At 38.6% G+C, this 19,175-nt stretch overlaps 1 protein-coding gene across 2 annotated transcripts in view; it reads right to left on the bottom strand.

Moving 5' to 3' along the window:
- Positions 1 to 510: 510 nt before the first annotated feature.
- Positions 511 to 19,175, bottom strand: part of GRXCR1 (glutaredoxin and cysteine rich domain containing 1) — a 90,141-nt gene continuing 71,476 nt past the window's right edge. Inside the window, exons 2-5 of one of the 2 annotated variants that reach the window (XM_080404422.1) lie at positions 16,370 to 16,609; positions 8,281 to 8,346; positions 5,835 to 6,049; positions 511 to 4,198 (exon numbers count right to left, since the gene is read on the bottom strand). In XM_080404422.1, the coding sequence (XP_080260548.1) occupies positions 5,870 to 6,049; positions 8,281 to 8,346; positions 16,370 to 16,609 (486 nt within the window). In that variant the 3' untranslated portion in view covers positions 511 to 4,198; positions 5,835 to 5,869. Of the gene's footprint in view, positions 4,199 to 5,803; positions 6,050 to 8,280; positions 8,347 to 16,369; positions 16,610 to 19,175 lie in introns of those variants that run through there. The other variant, XM_080404421.1, reaches the window with a different exon arrangement.

The raw sequence follows: 19,175 nt of genomic DNA, 5'->3' as shown, positions 1-19,175 counted from the left end.
ACATCCGTTTCCTTCTAATGCAATTATTTCCTGATTCATCACCCCTAAGCAAATTAATGCAAGAAAGAAAAATAGGATTAAACATAAAGATCTATTTCTAATAATTTTTACTTTTCAAGTTATTGTTGGATTACAATGTCCTTTACTATCATCTCTGAATTATTTAAAGTGAGCTCAGCAATCTAAATTCCTCTACTTACTAAATTATTTAGGGCATAAATGTTTCCTATTGAATGCTTTTGTGGTCAAATAATGTATCTCAGGCTAAATTAATAAAATTAATTTTAATGCAATAATATGAAGGCAATAGCTAGGAAAAGTACCTGAAGTATCTTCCATTATGTATTTACTCATGAAAGCTTTGAAACTCAGCTCAGGAAAATTAATTTCTCATTTTCATTAATAAAACTCCAAAAATTTAAAGACTTTTTTGTTACTTTTTCACATGATACTGAGGTCAGAAGTGTAAGTTTTCTTCCAATACTTTACTTACAATACTTTCCAATGTTTACTTACAGCAGAATTAACTTGTCTTGCAAGACCTGTTATGAGTACCTACGTGTGGCAAATTAACTCACAGAGTGGACATCTTGGGGGCTTCAAGACACACCACATTCTTATTTTAAAAGAGGTATTTGTACTAAACACTATATAGCGTTAAGTATGTAACTGTATTCCACAGTGTTTCACTTGTAAAGGGAAGATACTTTAGCCCAAATCAACAAAGATCTTAAAACACTGGAATGGTTGTAATTGTTTTGAGAGGGCTGTGTTTGAGATCAGCAAAATTTAGAATTGGGTATGGAGGTCAGTAAGCTCCATGTCTGATATAGTTTTTAGATATGAATTAAAAGGCCAAGCTTGTTTATGCAGCATTTTCTACAGAAACTGTCACCATTACAAATTAATATAAAATATTTTATTACAGTAGGATGCTGACAGGTAAGACAATCTATCTGTTTTATGTATGTTTAGAAATAGTACCCAAGGAAACAATCAGAGAGTGAATAGAAATCAGCTCCCAGGTGCACTATTTCTTATTGGAAAGGCTGGAAATCCAGAAAATGGCTGGATTTTTCCCACAGCAAATAAATTCCCATTGGTGTGTTAAAAAGAGTAAGCGACTCTCTAACATAGCAAAGCCAAAAGTTTTCATTAAGTAGTGTAATATTAAATAAAAATCATAACCCCTAGGCTCTTAAACAGTACAAGTGAGAAATGCGTTACTCTGAAATACCCCAGTGTTATTACAAAGAAAACAAAGGAGGATGAACACACTGCTTAAAGTGGTCCTCCCTATTTAGAGTAACAGATTTGCTGACACCGTGCTCTTATGAATGGTAAAAACCTCTATAGAGTAGGTGACCAGTCACATGCTCAGATGCCAACCTAAGACTACATAAAATGACAGTACAGGTAGGTTTGTTAACATGTGATCAGCTATAGAAATTTAATAGATTGGTTTCGTCAGCATTACATGTTTTTTTACTTGGAAAGAAATGTCAAATGCATTAAGGACATTCATCCCTTTCTCAAAATTCATCAAAACAATATTAATAACAGGAAGAGAAGAAGAAGAAGGTTATAGGTCAAAACTTTCAGAGGAAAACCTGCTATTTCAGCCTTGAAGCCAAACTCCAGGCAAGCAGACAGAAAAGAAATCTCAAAAGAAGCTCCTAATCACCATCTGGTCACTGAAAATTCACATACAAAATTTCTCAGAGTATTTGCTCATCTCAGAGGAGTCCGAACTCATGTAAAGTGGATGTGTGTAGATGCTGAATGGGCATCTGACTTCTGCAGAGATCTCAAGCCAGGTGTGAATTTGGTTGCTAGTCCAACCACATAGGCATTTGATTTTGTTTTAGCAAGTACTCAGATACATCTTCCTCTGCCTCACAACGGGCAGTTGTTCCTTTTCCAAAAATTAACCAGAAAAAGATATACAGTCTAGTATTTTCTGTCTTCTTCTGCTCCATTTCCCCCTCTGTCCTAAACACTCTTGTTATTTAAGTTTCTTTAGTTAGACAAAGTGAGTTAAAAAGTTTTGTCCTTTCAAAATTGTCATGAAGTCACCAAAGTGTGTGTATTCTGCAAGTCATTATATACTGCAACATTGTATTTGTCTTTCTGGTTAGTTAGAGCGATACGATGCCCAGAGCAACAGTCGCAGAGCCTTTTCTGCTTACACCTGACACGATTCCTGTATTTTTCAGTCAGTAGGAGCTTTTTCCATGGGAAGGCCTGCATTTATCCATGAAGTTTCAAGTATACAAGACCTCACATGGCCCTTATGTGCAAGCCAGTTCCCTGCCACATTTCAGTTTCTATTTTCCAGGTTTTTTTCATGACAGTAAACAGTAGATATAGCCCATAAAGAAAAGGAAATTTAATATTAAATTTATAGAAAAATCAGAGAATGAGTTGCACTATGTCATGTTCTAGGACATGAATCCTGGTAAAGCTAAGGCACCTGATGGCTGTAGCAGATCAGTACTGGGAATAATGTAGCCCACTGGAAAGCGAGCTGCAAGCTGGGAACTCCAAACCATTCTCTTTCTCAGGATCAAAACGATTTTTTGAAAAGCAGACAGCCTAAAGATTACTTTACTCTCTGATACTTGCTCTCATATGTATTTATATGCTGAGCTGTCAGTCAGAGAACATCTACTTGGATCCTTACTTTAGTATAACAATGAGGGACAGAAACAAGAAGAGCAAAGCTTGATGTGTTTAGAAATAGAAAATTTCCTACACAAAATGCAGCTGAATGAGTCTTATTTGTCATCTCAGAGGAGATCACTGCTAACTGCTTGAAAGTAGAGATTCAGTACTGGTGTAAATTGGAACAAAGCTGCGTTCCTTATCTGCTCTCGGGTGGGCTTAAAAGTTGGCTTGGCAGCTGCCTGACATCTCTCATACCAAAAAGTGTCATACCCCTGAACCAGCTCCTGGGTCTGCCTTAGTAATGTTTTCATTTTGTTACCTTCAGTGCTTCCAGGATGGTTGGAGTGAGCTGAGAAGCCAGACCCAAAACCCTAGCAAAGGTGGTACAACATGCAGTAAAAACGTCTTCTTGTAAAAAAAAATGGGGTTGTATTTGTTTTTCGTGCAGGCTCTTACAAGGAAAATATAGCTGAGGAGAAAAAGTTTGTAATTCAGTTGATAACAGAGGAGACAAGAACTTTTCTAGTACTGGAAATTTGTCATAGGTTTCTTGAAAAATACATAGTGCCTGAAGAATGCTGTATTTGTGAGGATTACATGTCCTGTGTTTTATTATATTGTCTTCTAGTCTCCCACAAAAACCCTCTAAATAAATAGTCTACAAAACATGACTTCTTGCTTTCATTTCTCCTTCTAAAAAGAAAAATAATGAGGTTTTGCCTCATCTTAGCTTGTAGGAGTTAAATGCCTCTCTTAGAAGGGTAGTGCCTTGGCTACAATAGTCTCTCTCTAGGTTTCTTGCGTGGCTCCTGGACATAAATCAGGAAAGAAACTGGATTTAGTGTATTTGTCTCACTGTGAAGAAAATTAATTTTCTGATTGCCTGAGAGGTAGGAAAACCAGCTTCAAACCTTTATTCCAGGTCAAGGAAAAACTTGAAAATAAGATAAGAAAATATGATAAGAAAATACTTTGACAAGTTATAGTAATTAGTGCTTCAGTGGAAGAATGTGATATGAACTATCTCATCAAGAAACATGTCTTTTTGGGAGTGAAGACTGTGGAATGACTATCACAAATACACTAGTATTTTCTTCAATAGTAACTTCCCTCAAGGACAAATTTGCTTTTGCTATCTTCAGTGCAGTATTCACTACTGTGAATGTGCTTACTTCCTAGATCCATAGCATGTTAACAACTAAAAAAAGTAATTTTTCATTCACCAGAAATGATGACATTCTAAGAATCAGTATTCTGCTTTATGCTACATTTCATTCCCTGTCATACCAGCCTGCGATATTAGCCAGAAATGAAGGTTACATGACAGTATTAAATAAAAGAAGGGAACTCTATTTTCTTTCTTTTCTTCTTACCTGTGCAGTAATAAGTTAAGCACATCTGCAATTCAGAGTTTTATAGCTGGGGTGCCGCTAAGCATTGTGGATGGCCTCTGTAGATGGCCTCTGTAGAAAATTTAATATCTCTGATGTTCAGAAGATCCAGGTGCTCCCTCTGAGCCTCACTGTAGAAGCTGTAAGAGCAGTAGGATCTTACGAGCACATTCAAGACTGCACATTCAACATCTCATAGAATATGTGTAAATCCCTCAGATTCAGATGTTCAAAAAGATAAGTTAGCCCAACCAATTTGTCCAACTCTTCAGCACCAGCTACCACCTCTAAACATAGCAAGTGGAATGGAGGTGGAGGAAAGGTTGTCTGTTGATTCAGGTGAGGGAAATAAGACATCATGAAACACAAGTTAATCAGAAAGGGCTTTTTTGCAAGCCACGCTTCATGCAGCTGTAGTCATTCTGCTTTATACCATTCCATTAAAAGGAAATCTGAGTTTCCCATCACAGACAAATTAAGGAAGGTTGTTTGGGGAAGAGGGAAGGGAAATGGGGCCCCCCACCACAGTAAGCAGCATCTAGTAAAGCAAACTGCACTTACCTAAACGCCAATCAGCACAGCGTTACAAAGAATGAGGCAAAGAACAAAAAAATGTCACGGCTTAACATTTCCTGAAGCGGTTTGGGCAGGATGAAATGCCTGCCATGGAAGCCTTTTCTACCCAAGACCAATTTCAACAAGCTACTAAACCTCTGTATTGCTTGTGCCAGCAGAGACTGACAGCAGGAACGGAAGAAGTGCAATGTCAATGTAGGTCCACTCAAGTACACTGTTAAAAAGTACTCTGTGAAAGTGCATAAATGCTAATGCACTTCCAAACTGGAATATATTCAGTGTGAAGAGCCCACTAATCACTGACGAATTCTCTTGTGCTTGTGCTGGGGAAACCCACCAAAAACGACAAAGGTATATACAGTGCTGGAGTTGCCTGAGCATAGACTGCTGGCCCTCCTGGAGAGACCAGAAGCCATAAAACAGTCGTGCCAGGCTAGCCATCAAACCACAACTGTTACTAAGCTGAAAAAGCAGAAATCTCATCCTCAGTTGCTTTACATGCAACTTATAAAGCTATCTGGTTTTCTCACTTGATCTCTATAAGATCTACTGTGATATGTAGGATCATAAAGCTCTGAGTACAACGATGTTGTACAACAGTACAACAATGTTATCAATATCTACTGTTAAATGTTTATGTAACTTTGTCTAACAATATTAATTTAATACCAAACTTAAAGTAGTACTAAGAGAGAAAGCTGATTCATGGGACCTTTAAGAAATGTTTCTGTTCTTCCGTTGCCACTTAGAATTCAGGCCAGAATTCAGCCATAGTGACTTTTCAGGTAAGTACTAAGTGGAATGGTCTTGGGCTAGTCCACATCACAAAACCTTTATTCTCACTGATCTTAAAAGCAGCAGCTACTCAATAATCGGAAGGTTAAGTTTCATTTTGCTGTACCCTTGACAGCATGACTCAGAAACACATCTGTTGCTGATGATCCCCCTATAGAAAAAGGGAAGACTTCACATGTAAAGGGCTGATAACACATATAATAAGTTTTTCAGACTACAAATCTCTCTATAAAGAAAGTTGAAAAACATATTTCAGAGTTCATTATATGGTCAGCCGCCTAGGTTTAAACAGCTCAAAATGATCAAACCAGCAGAAGTATACTACAAATGGATTTTTATTGACTGAACTGGATAAACAGATTAATTTAAAAAAAAAAAAAAACATATTACAAACTGGTGCAGTACCATAAAATTAGTTTTTACATGTGGAGATGCCATTCTCAGCCTGCACAGCTCCTGCAGCGCTGTAGCCCATTCTCATTGCAAGCAGTGCACTTGAGGGCTTTGAATGAGTCTGTAAAGCAGTTCCGAAACACAGACATCTTGCTCCCATGGCACGCTGAGCACGGCAGGAAACCAAAGCCACCACAAGAGCGGCACTCCTGAGGATGCTGGACTCTCTGCTCAAAGAAGAATGTGAGAAAGACAAAAGCATTACCTCATCAGCCAGCACAACCTCTAGGAAAATGAGTGCTCCAGGACAGCTGAGAATACACATTCTGATTCCCATCTTGAGCCATACCCACCGCCCCATCCCAAGGTATATCACCATGGAAGACCAGTACATCTGCCTTTTCCTTTGGTCAGATCCACACGTAATGGTCAGAGGCTCACTGCAGGCTCACATTATACCTTAGTAGCCTGTGTTTATACTTGCCAAAATAGATAGCTGAAGGATAGCCTGCATATGTTCCTCTGATGTAGTTTAGGTCTAGATCAGTTTTAGGAGATACTGCAACTGATTGAATCTAAACTCAAGGCGGTTTATGTTGACATTATGTTTTCTGTGCTGTATGTTAAGATACTATGACTTTTAGCATTTGCATGCTCAAGCTGAACATATTGTTCCTATTACAGTTAGAGCTGATCATATCAAAAAGCAATTCATAGCTTCTGACAAGTAGTGCTTGAGGAAATAAGTGGTGTATTCAAATTTATGGGTGTAGAATGCTGAGGCTCTAAGTGTAAAGAAGAAAGATCATCAATATTCAGCAGTTATACCTGGAGAAAACTGCTGCAAGCAGGGCTTGGGCTCCTTCAATTGTCCTAATTCCTGAGTAAAACAATAATTTTACTCTGTTTTGTATTGGATTAAAGACAACGGAGAACACAAGAAGAGATTTCAAAGACATTTTTAGGTTTCAACTGCTAAAAATGTTGCTAGTTTGTTTAATGCTTGCCTTAAAGTTTTATATCAGAGAGGGGCAAGGTACACCATGTTGGGTACTTACCACTGCAGATACGTGGCTTTAACATTGCGCTGTTGAGTGAAGACTTTACCAAATTATTTACAAAGGAAGAACAAAAATCCATACAATTCGTGCTAGTTTTAGCCTGAGGAATTACGTAGCACTAAAAAATTAGTCACAAGTTATTACCAAAGCATACTAAAATATGAACAGATAACGTAGTCCTTCTTGTAGCTTCATCGAGAAAGCCATTAACAATAGCATTCATCTATTGACAGCTCAGATGAACATGGAAAAAAAGGCACTTTTTGTTCTGTAGCTCATAAACTTGCCGTTCTTCTTCACTGGGCAAACAACTTTTACCACTATTAACTTCTCCAGGAACAATGTTTGGAAGTATATAATGTAACATTAGCATTCTTTTTATCTCAGGAGTGCCCACAACTTTCACAATTTATGGTGGTGGTTTACTTTATTGGAAGTTATTTCAAATAATCTCAAAATTGTAAGAAAATAATATTTTTAATCTTTACATTCATTATTGCTTGTTAGGCTTGTAATTAACTACCTTTCCATGTAGTTAAGAGAACTAACCGAAGAAAAAAAAAAAAAAAAAAAGAGCAAAACTGCTTTAGCTCAGTCCCTTGAACAATGGCCATTTCCTTCTTGAACAGATCACAGTTTGTGTAATCACTTTCTGCATCTTCAGCAATGAAAGACCTGACTTCCCCTTGCACTTGTAGCAAATACATTTTTGTGGAAAAACAAAACCAAAAGGCAGTGAAGCAGTGATTGCATTCAGTATGGAGTTATCAGTCTGCTGTAGTCTGGAATTATTTTTCATAGATGTATCTTCTATCCCACGATTAGGACACACATTAGGCTAGGTAATAACAATATAGGACCCCTCAAAACAGGATTTGGGGACAAGGAAAACTAAGAGCTGGAAAAAGGCATGATAACCTATAATTTCAAATTTGTGCAAATTGGTGTAACTAGAAACTTCCAGCATTTGCCCAGATTTTTTAGATGGCCAGTTTTAAGTCCAGCCAGACTGCAGATGTGCAGGTCCCCATGCATTCAATGCAGTGAATTCACCACAGTGAAGTGGTGGAGCATCCACGAAAGAGGCCTGACTTCCCCATGGCATGGTTTAAATACCAAAGATGATGTTCAAAAGAAATGGGAAAGGGAAAATTGCGCTGGGGCAAAATCTAGAGAAAAGAGAGATGGACATTTTGGGCTGATGTTATTGCTATTCATGTTTTCACAAACTTAATGGGCTGTGCTACTATGATATCGTTCATTCAGAGAGAAAAACAAAAAAAGCATTTGGGATCATCAGTTTATAACAGAAGAAAAGGAACTGGTAAAAAATAAAATTACTCAATTACAAATATTCAATGTATGTTCCTTATATCTATTTGCAGAAATACAATTACCTCAATCTTGGTTAAGAGATCCTGCAGTTCCCCAGATTCATTCATTAGTAAAATTTTTTCAGCACCCTATTAGTAAGAAGAAGAAAAAGGTCAGACATTTAGCATGAAAAAACAGAGATGATTAGAAGATTTGGTCTTGAAAATTTTAACAGGCTGAGGACAAATTTGACTCACATTAAGTATTTTGTAAATAGGTCCACCTTAGGAAAGCTAGAATGAGAGGAGAATCTATTCAGAGTTCTGATAGTAGTGCCTGAAGTTCATTACCAGATGTTGTATCACACTGCCTTTTTGTAAAAGGTGATACAGCTTGGAAATTCTGATTGTGTTCCCTTTATTTCACAGGGTATGTTTCCTGACAGAATGAAAAATATGTCTAGTTACCATGTCAAAAATTACAATTATATAAATATATTACATATCAGAGAATGCAGAAAAATGAGAGGAGGAAATTGTATTTCAAATATTCTGGCAGTTGAGCATTGAATTAAGACATAATATGCCTAATGTATAACACAAGGAGAAAAAGGGTAATGAAAATACTGTAACAACATTAAAGTCAGACACAACAATGAATAATAATAATTTAGTCTGACTACATTAGGCCTCGGAGGGGTTCTGTGATCTGAACCAAAGCAGTACTGAAGTGGTTTTTCTTTTTTCCTCCTGAAAGTAAATGCTAAGAGATTATTGCAAGCAAAATTAAAGTGTCAAAGATGATCTAACACTTTTTTTCCCCTTTTCCTCTAATTAGAGGGCTGATTTGAATGCTTATACTTCACTTATGTAACCAAACTCACTGAATACTAAATACTACCAAACACTTACAGGCACTTTTAATCAGCAGATTGCTAGAAACCAACAAAAGGTGAGAACAGTGAGACACAGGGAGCTGCACAGCCCTTACCTGCTGCTAAGGGTGACAGGCCACGTCTAGCCTGGATGCTAGGTTCATACCATCATGCTGTGGACACTAGATTTGCTAGTGTCTGCATGCCCAGACTGTTAACGTGCAACTTTGGGTTTGCTTCCAGCATGTGTTGGGAGGTGAACTGGGATGCTGGCATAGGGCTGAAGAGCAGTGGGGTGATGGCACACAGCTGAAGAGCAATGGGGTGATGGCACACAGCTGAGGAGCAGTGGGATGCTGACACACAACTGAGGAGCAGTTGGGTGATGGCACGCAGCTTGGATGTACCATCACTTTGAGCTGTCCACAGCCAGCTGAAGGGGCTCTTAGCCCCAGCTCCCCACCAGCCCTGCTCACCCTGTTACTGGGAGGTACAGGAAAGGCTGTTGGGGAGCACAGGGAACGTGTACAGGTCAACTAATGTACATGTTGGTGTCCAACGATTCACAGTGTCTTGCTGGGGAGTAAAGAGGCTAAAGCCAACTAAGGGCCACCAAAACATTGCAAAGGATTTTGTATGACACCCTACTTAAGGTTAGTTTCCCTCTAGTAAGTCTTTTTGCTCTGGCTTTGTACAAATCAAGAAGCACTTTTGACTCTGTTTGATGATTTTTGTTTCAGTTAAAAAGCATAGTATTAATATTTTAGTGAATGTGAGTGCCACTTTTTCAGTGAACGTTACTCTTACAAGTGCTACACTTCCAAAGAGATTTTTATTAAAAAAGAATTATCTACAAGGTGATTAGTTGTGGTTAATTAGTCACAAAAGACGACAGGGAACTCAGATCAGCTAGCTTTACTTGTGCTGACTCTTCTGCTGAAATCTGCTATAGATCACAGGCACACAGTGCACCAGTTTCGACATATGCATTAGGTTCTCTGTGTCCCCAGCAGAGCAGCTTTTAGCCGTCTGTTAGCCCCTTTCATGCTTCCCCTCTAATCTTTCTCTGCTTTCACACAGAACAGGCAATAGGAGTGACTGGCACAACAAGGAGAGGGTTTGCCAAGGTGGCCCACAGAGCATTAGCTCTGGGCCTGAATGCACCACAGCGGCTTCAGACAAAGCTTGCGCTGCCCATCCGATGCAGAGACGTTAAGCTGCAGCTTTATTGATGTAATTGCAGCACTGCGAATTCCCTAAGCTAGGCAAGCCCTGATTTGCCTCCCATTAAGAAAAAGGATCTTTTCTCTGTGGCAACAGTTGGCAAAAGTATCCCTGTGACTTCTGCTTCATGTTACAGTGATGCTGTATGATAACACTGACTGGCTTTTGTGATAGTATAATTAAAAGTCCAACAGGTTTCCCATTATAGATTCATATTTTGAAGGATTTATATTTTGGATGACATTTAGTCAGCCAGCTGTGTTTCTTTCAAAGTGGAAAGCCTCATTACTATGATTCTAAAATTAAAAACTAAACATCCAAATGGCTATCAACATTTTAAAGTGCTTCAGCACGTCTTTTCTCATTAACAGCTGCCTCGGGTGAAATTTGAATAAAAGATACTTTGCAGAGGTTAACCTTCCTCTTGAATCTGTGAACCTTAACACACAGAGTCTATAATTAATAGAGTAATTAAAGCAGCTGTTAATAAGTCAAATAGCTGCTTTCCAACCAGAAAGTTATGTCTCTTTTTCTTCCTAGATTGTGCTCAGTCCACAATTACCCACAAAGGGATGCAAAACTTTAAAGATTCTGCCCCTCTAAGACTCACACAAGGAACATGATTGACAGTGCCCACAACATTTAGAGAAGCAGTGGGGAGAAGTAAGTTTTCGGTTTTGTTAACCAGTTACATTTCAAAGCACTAGCCTGTGAATCCTTTATCTACTAACTTCAGTAGCTCTTTACCATGGCAAAGGAACCCAGGGACTGCAGTCAGGTCTTTGCCCTTCTTTCAGCAAGGAAATGCCATGGACTTCGCTAAATCACTCAGACAGTGTTGTAGTCTGAGTCCAACTTGGTTAGCCTCACACAAGGCACCAATTGTTGCAGCAAAAACAAACTAGTAGACTGCAACAAAACTTTTACCATCAGCCAGATTCTACTGCCTATGCTGTTTCCCCCTCCTCCAGAGCTCAAACCACACTACTCCTCCTCCACCCAACCACCTCTCCCACCATCCTCAGGGCTACTTAACCCCTTAGCAGGAACGAGCTACAGCTGCACATCACCCATGTCGATCAACCCACTGCCTCTGAGGCAAGGCCACAGCTGCACATTATCAATGCTAATCAACCCACTGCCTTCATTCCTCTACAGACAAGTTTCCTAGATCATTTTTATTCCTCAACATAATTTCCCGATTTTCTCTTGAGAATGTGTAGAAATTAACGTTGTATTTGAGGTATTGTTCCACTGATTGCAGAACTAGGACAAATCCAAGGTCCACTAAGTTTCTACTGCCCCGGGTGCCTGGTCACTAAACCCATCTGTTGCTCACCTGTCTTGGATGTAACCCATTACCATTTTCACCATTCACCATGGCATGTAACCCATTTCACCGTTTCACCATTTTCACCTTTATCGAGAAATGCACACAGATATTGCTTTGCACCTGGCTGTACTAGAATACCTGCTAATTTTGGGAAGCAGCTTCTCTTCTACATCCTTCCTTACAGAGAGAGTAAAACCACCACGGCACTGCAACGTCTCTCTTGCGGACATGCTTGCTGTGCAGATAAATTACATCCCTTATTTCCTTAAAAATAAGCTTTTGCTAAGTATACAGATGAGACCTCCTGCTAAGGCAGCAGAATGCGATCACATGCCTTGCCATTCCTGGACCTGCCATGCTTTTTCACTGTGCCTTACCAAAGAGAGGGGCTGTATATACCCCTGTCTTTTCCCAGAGCTCACATGCTTTTCAGCCTACAACACTACACCTCTCACAAGGAGGTGCCCCTTAGCAGAAGACACGCACGGGGTACATTAAATGCCTGGAAATCTGCCCATAAACAGAAAAGTGACACTGCGGTATAGCAGCAGCACCAGAAGTGTTGCTTTTGACATGCAAAGAACTGAAAGATTGATGTGTAAAAAGCTATCATATTAATTGAACCCTGCTCTTCCTGAAATGTTAAACTGCAAAATGGAGGAAACAAGTGGGAAAATGCTAGGTGACTTGATGCAATAATTACATCATAGTTTTACTGCCACAGAGCCATTCATATCCACTCCATCAAGTGAATGCCAGGAGAGTGTGTTCAACAAAACACGGAGGCAGTTGAGAGCTACTAATCATAGATGGCCACTGGGAAGCAGCAAAAAGGAAACCATTAATTCTTGTGTAACAACAAATATGTTACACAGCTGTTTTCTAAACGTGAGTTACAGAAATATCCTCATCATTCTTGGCAAATAATCATAGCCAATGAGTAAAATAAAATAATTTTACTGTAACCCTCATGCTGTTGAGAATTCATTACAGCTGGGAAAACTAAATAGAAAACATTTTCTTCAGGAAAAAACTATTAAATTCACATTTTTGAAAAAGATTCAAGTAGGTTTGTATGGCAAGTGAACACCGGAATGAAATCACATATTTAAAGTGAAAAATAAAATAAAGCTATTTTAAAACTATTATGCAGTGAGCTAACATGTTTACTAAGGTTGACTCTATTTGCCTTTTTTTATGTGTATCCCTTTTCCAGCAGAGTGGGTCTTTACATTAACATAAACCTCTAACAATCCTGAGTGCCTTTGTAAAAAAGTAAAAGAATGCTCCAGGTTTTTTTTTCTGTGTGGCTTTCTGGTTTTTGGAAGTCATTTTTTATCCTGCTTTGGTGTCCCAGCAGATGGCATAATTCCATTTCAGATGGAGACAGCCTCAGGTGAAGAGGAGGGATTATATCAGCTGGTAAAGAGCGTGCTGCAGAAAGAACCTGCAATTTCCTGACAGACTGATATTTAGACAGTGTGTGTCAAGAAATGAAATGATTCAATCCTGAAAAAATGAGAAGATTAAAAAACCTGCTGTAGTGCAGCACACAGGACTTTGCTTGACAGGGGCTAAATATGATTTTTCTATTGCTTCTGCCCAAGTCGCGGGTTTGTTTCATTCCTCCTGTGCAGGCAATGATAAATTCTGCAGCGCTGTGAAGATTTATCCACACAGCCTGCAGTGCTCTAACAACCTTGTCCATGCTTCTGAATGGCTTGGATACCATATACATTACCAGAAGCACATATGCTGTGTTCTGCTGGTTTTGTTACATTTATCTCATGAAAAATAATCTTTTCCCCTTTCAAAACTGTGCATATTTTAATTAGGGGCTGTTGATGTTTCCTCCTTATGACTCATGGAAAGGTGCATGGCTCAATATAGATTCTCCTTTGTATTGCTACATGCAATCTCCTTCAGGGAGGGTTTTGTCAGGAAATAAATATTTAATTTTTTTTTTAAAGAGAGACAGGAAAAGAGAGAGAAAAAAATATTGCATGATTAATTTACTGACACACCAGGCTTCTGGATTTCTGTGTTGCATTTGCATATCAGAAGATAATTATCATAAAAGGCATTATAGAAATGTTCAGTTACCAACGAGACCAAAATCTGTAATTAGTTCTCAATTGCATTTTAATGAAATAGAAGCCCAGCACAGTTTCCAGCCAACTTACTGTCTGGAGTCACCGATGCATTGTCTTCTTAAGGTGCCACATCCACCAGGCAATAACATAGCTAGGGGGTGAATACTTCATCGCCAGACCTTCGCAATATGCGAAGTGCCCCCCTCCTTATTTCTGTTGTTAAATGAATGAATGCCAACCTCTCTTGTGAAGCCATATTAAGATAGAGAAATAAAAACTGCCATAAAAATGAGGGGGTTTGCCACATTTTCCAAACAGAGCGTGTGGACAGAGGTCCCCTGCCAGTCTGAGTGACAGGTTCACCCTGGGGCTCTGCTCTCCCATCACTCGGTGCTCCCGCTGGCAGAGTTAGCTCTGCTCACACTGAACTTGGTTTTCCCACCCCGGTCCATCTCAACTAAAGCACATTAGAGAGAGACGCTGCGGCAAGCAGAGTGCTACCCACTATGACGATAATTAGTGGAGAGCAGCGGAGGACAGAAACCCCACCTGTGAGCAAAGGTGAGGGGCACCCACACGGGCAGAGCAAAGGGCTCCCTCCGCTCTGGCTGGCCATGATGCTCCCTGCAAGCAGAGCAGGCATCTCCGGGACTGCTCCCTGCCTGAAAAGCAGATTCTCCACAAATAATATCGCTCTTACGTGTAATAACTTTAATCCTCTCCTGAAGCTAAAGTCTGTTCCATTTAACCACAGTGTGCTTTATCAGTTTAATCAAAAAATAGAAAAAGAAGAAAGAAAACACCTCCAAGTCTGAATTTTTCTGATTTTTAGTAGATTAATATTTTTTGCTTTCTTGTGTTAAACAATGTGAATGCAGTTACCATGCTGTAATAAATGTCTGTAGACCAGAACACCAAATTCTTTCCCTACAGAGGAAGTAAAATCTGCTGACTACTTGCCAGCAGCTAGCTAGACAGCTTGATTTGTCTCTCCCACAGACAGCTAGCCCCCTAATTCACTTGCTTTCTTTTCTATACCTCTCCAAAGTATCTCATACAATACTTAAATAATTTTAATGAGATCATATTGCTTGTTACACTGTTGCTTCTCTGTCAAAAGACAAGCTTCCCATGATCTTCAAAAAAAAAAAAAAAAAAAGCAAAAAAAAGCCGCAGTGAATTAATGGGCCATCCATCATGCCAAAATGACTGTAACCAGGCTTCACCTACAGCTGAGCAAATAATTTATTCAATCCATTTCAGTATTTTAACTGAATTCTTTTTGACAAATTGATCACACATGAGCTGAGACTTTATTGGGGTCTGTCATAACTCACTACTTTTATTTTTAACATGATCATTAGGTGAGCAAATCTCAGTCTGAATCCTGTTGAATTTTAAGCTGCTTTGGACAAAGTACTTCTGCTCCTGGCTGGCTGGAGAACTCACCAACACAGGTTTTTGATAAAAGCATCCTCTACTATGATGTAAAAATCACTATCTGCACACAGGCGATTTTGCAGTGGCTGTAGTGGTCTGGCGAGCCCTGTGCCAGCAAATGCCTTTGTTATAGTGCTCAGGGAAACCTGTCTCATGCAGAGCGCGCAGAGAGCTAGGAGGAGGATGGGGAGAAGGGGAAGAAAGGGAATTTGAGTGTTTATACAGGCCCAATATCAATTATGTCTGACTGTTGATTACATTTCATTTCATTACTTAAATCTTTCATGAAAATGAAAGTGATAAGCTACACAAACACAATAACCCCACTGTGTTTAAATATAGTTTGCCTTCACAAATCACAGTCTCGCTGTTGGAGCTAATTGCTAGTTCTTTACCACTCCAGACAAATAACTTCTCTGAGCATTCAAGCTGTTTTCTGTGTGCCACTTTCCAGAATCTTTTTTCTTTTAGAATCTGATCTTTTCAATTTCTGGAAAATATCTTTTGAAAGTACAGGCTGGGCTTAATGGAAAGGTGATTTTAAATACCAGAGGGCTTTTAGACCCTGAGTACCAGCGTACAAATTTGGATTATAGTTTTCCATTTGGAGTTTATGTCTTGCAACAGGGCAGAGTTGGGCTGTTTTTCTCTCTTTTTTTGCTGGTAGACTTTTCTAAAAGTAAATATTAACCAATTCTCTACCTAAAACAATGTTCAGTGGATTACAGATCCTGATACAGACTACATTATATAAAATTCAATGCATGTTTAAGGCCTGACACCCCAAGCTGTTAGTGTCATATTCAAAACAGATATTACTAAATGACAGGTTTATGCTATGTGTGTTCATCTTCCTGGGTCAGTCATACATACAAGTTCCCATGAGGAAAAAAAATCCATTTCTTTAGATTTTCATGGTTTCAGCTGCAAAGATAAGGTATTTCTTAAGAAACACTGGATAGCTTAGATTGTATTACTGCATATTATTCCCCTCCTGATAGCCTCTCCCTGGTTACCTTTTGCATCTTCAGATTAAATCTATCAGTGTGGATCTGTGCAGTACATACCACAAAGGGATCTCTGTCTTTGATTATTCCCATCGTTCCAGCACTACAAGCAATTTTCTAAAAACCCTACTTCTCATTCATCAAGGTTTTCATCTGTTCTTCCAGATTGCAGCGTAAAACATAGGCTCGTGCTTTACTTACCCCAAGGTAATGGCCATCGATAAACACAACAGGGAGTGAGGGAACTTCACAGACCCTCCTGCATCTTTCATCTAGTTCTTTTCCATAATCACTGTTCAGAGCAATGTTTTTTTCTTCAAATTTAACTCTGTGATTTTGAAAAATCTTTCTAACCAGTTCGCATCTTTCAAAAGTGGTTCTCACCACGCGAAGGCTGGTAGTATAAATTACTATGCGGCCAAACTCTGGCACTGTTGATACCTGGAAAGAAAAAATAGTTCCCATTACATTACGTAAGGTGTTAATAGTTCTCAAGTATTGAGTAATTTCATTTAAAATATTATTTAAGCAAAAAAAATGCATCTTGAAAACACAATCCGTCATCCTACTTTTTCCAAGACGGGAGCCTAAGCTAAGCTTCATCACATCCATGAGTCAACATTAACTTAGAACACTAGGTCTCTCCACACTGAACTAGATTATGACTGCAGAGTAGACAGCTATATCTCTAATTTTTAGTGTGGATCCACATCAAACCATTCTAATATCCAACCAACAATAAAAAAGTATGTTTTGCGAGTATTCAGTGTTAAATTCAAGGTTTGCTGCAGGTAGGAGAGGCAGTTCCCTTGGCTGTAAAAACTTTCATACCACAATTGAGATTTGACTTTTTACCCTACTTCTTCATATGTAAAATTTTGTGCCACGTCTTTCCTTTCTGGGATGAAAACAATTGGGGAGTGTAAATACTACAGCGATTTGTTTGCCCAGGAAGGAATGGAACATTTTTTAAAAGCCTGAAAATTATTGCTTTAAACAAAGATATTATGTTCAGATAAATAGCTAAAACCCTAGCTTTTTTAAAAGATGGTAAGACATTTCCAAGCTCTTCAAATTATCCATTATATTCAGCAAATTATATTTAATGATTTCAGAATTATCCCAGGAGTAAAAAGGCAAGTTAGAAAATAAAAAGGAAGGATACCTGTAATGCACTGTAGCAATCTATGGAAAAATAACCTTGATGTATGGATAGGTAATTTTTGAACTATGTCATGCGATAACTGTAAAGACACAGTTGTAAAATTGGGCAGATGCCACCGCAGATCTTGCCACATAACAAAGTGATATTTGTCTTACTATGCAAATGCAAACAAAACAAAAATTCATTGCAAAAAGCATATTCTGCTTAGGTGTTTACAAGGTTCAACATACAGTGAAGAGTCCTCAGAAAAACCACTTCATTTCACACATCACTTCTAGATCGCTTTAAGTGTAATTGCAAACATATGTAATGTAATGGATTTACATATCCCATTGTAGGAAGGAAGCGCGTTGTAGTAGGTCAGTACTTATTTCTCTTTGAATGGATGTCAGAAATACAATTTTAGGAACAAATGCTATAAAAAGTGATCTACTTTTCTCCAGCCTGTTTTCTAGTTTGAAAATCTGTTATACTGCTACTGCAGCATTGACTTTTCTCCAGCATATTGTTCACACATTCCAAGTGAGAGGATTAGCTCGTCCTCTACTTAAAAGACAAGTACATACTTTACATAAACACTGCCAAATATTTTAGTAACCACACATGGGTTGCTGGAAGGAAGAGGAGTTCATCCTTTTCGGAAGTAACCAAAAGGAGTTCTTAAAATATTCCTTAAAAAGATCATTTCCCATACTCGTTTTTTCCTCCTCTTTCGAGTGAAAATACATTTTGAAGTGCAAAACTATTCAATAGGATGGAAATTCTTGTTCCCTCACAGTTCTGATCTCTAATGCTGCTTGTTCCCAGACACCAGAGGCTGGCAGCATAGATACTGACAGTCATTATCTAGTGAAGCATCAGGACTGTGGTGTCCCTACAGCATACAAATAAGCAGCTGAAGAGACGGAAAAATGGAAAGTTGTAAAGTGATCTGGAAAGATATCAAGTGGAAAGTGTGCATGCAGAGTCACTTTTATGTTTATTCCTTTATTTTTTCCTAATGTGGCAGTGAAGAAATACCCTTGTTTGCCCTGCAAATAAGTATCAAGGGCATTGACTAAATAATTATTTAGGGAAATTTTAGTAAACACCTTGTTTTCCATGCTACAAACACAGAATTTGTCCTTGGCAGGACTTTATCATACCAGAAAAATCCCTCCTGTCACCTGCCTGGAACCACACTGGTAGTTAAAAATAGGAGTCAAGACAGTTAGAGAGATTTACAGGGTTTTCCTTAATGAGAATCTATGCTAATTCTTATTTTTCTACCTAATTCAATGGCTACAACCTGCAATATTTAGTTACTAGTATATGCTTTTGAAGTAAATCAACAGAATAATGTTTGAATATTGTGTTTTTCCTTCCTAGGTTGGAATTGTGGCAAAAAAGTAGTAAATGACAAGCAATGTAAACAAATTAATAGAAAGATATTTAAAAAAATAAGCTTTTACAATTTTGTGTAACAAACTTCAAATTAGAATCATCTTGTATAACTCAGAAAAGCACATAAAATTTTGTCTGAAGTTAAACAGAAGGTAATTCTCTGTTTAATAGGTGTGACAGAACTTTACTCAGGCTGTGGAAGTAGGACAGATGAACAAACCAAAAGATTTGGAGCAACTTACATTGATCACTTTCTTGCACTTTCTGTAAGTGGGATTCTCATGGAAACCTGAAGCTTTTGGATATCATTTGGCTTGAGGTGGCAACTTTTGCATCAGATTCAGAAAAACCCATGCACCTATGGGCCAAGAGTGTGCTTCAGAGAAAGTGTCCACGTAGAAAAACTGCCAAGGAAGGGATTTAAGGTTTCAGAGGGAAATAAAGTTGCTTAAGTAACAA

Source organism: Falco punctatus (genome assembly GCF_963210335.1).
Source record: "Falco punctatus genome assembly, chromosome: 1".
NCBI lineage: Eukaryota > Metazoa > Chordata > Aves > Falconiformes > Falconidae > Falco > Falco punctatus.
This window is presented reverse-complemented; position numbering and strand designations above follow the sequence as displayed.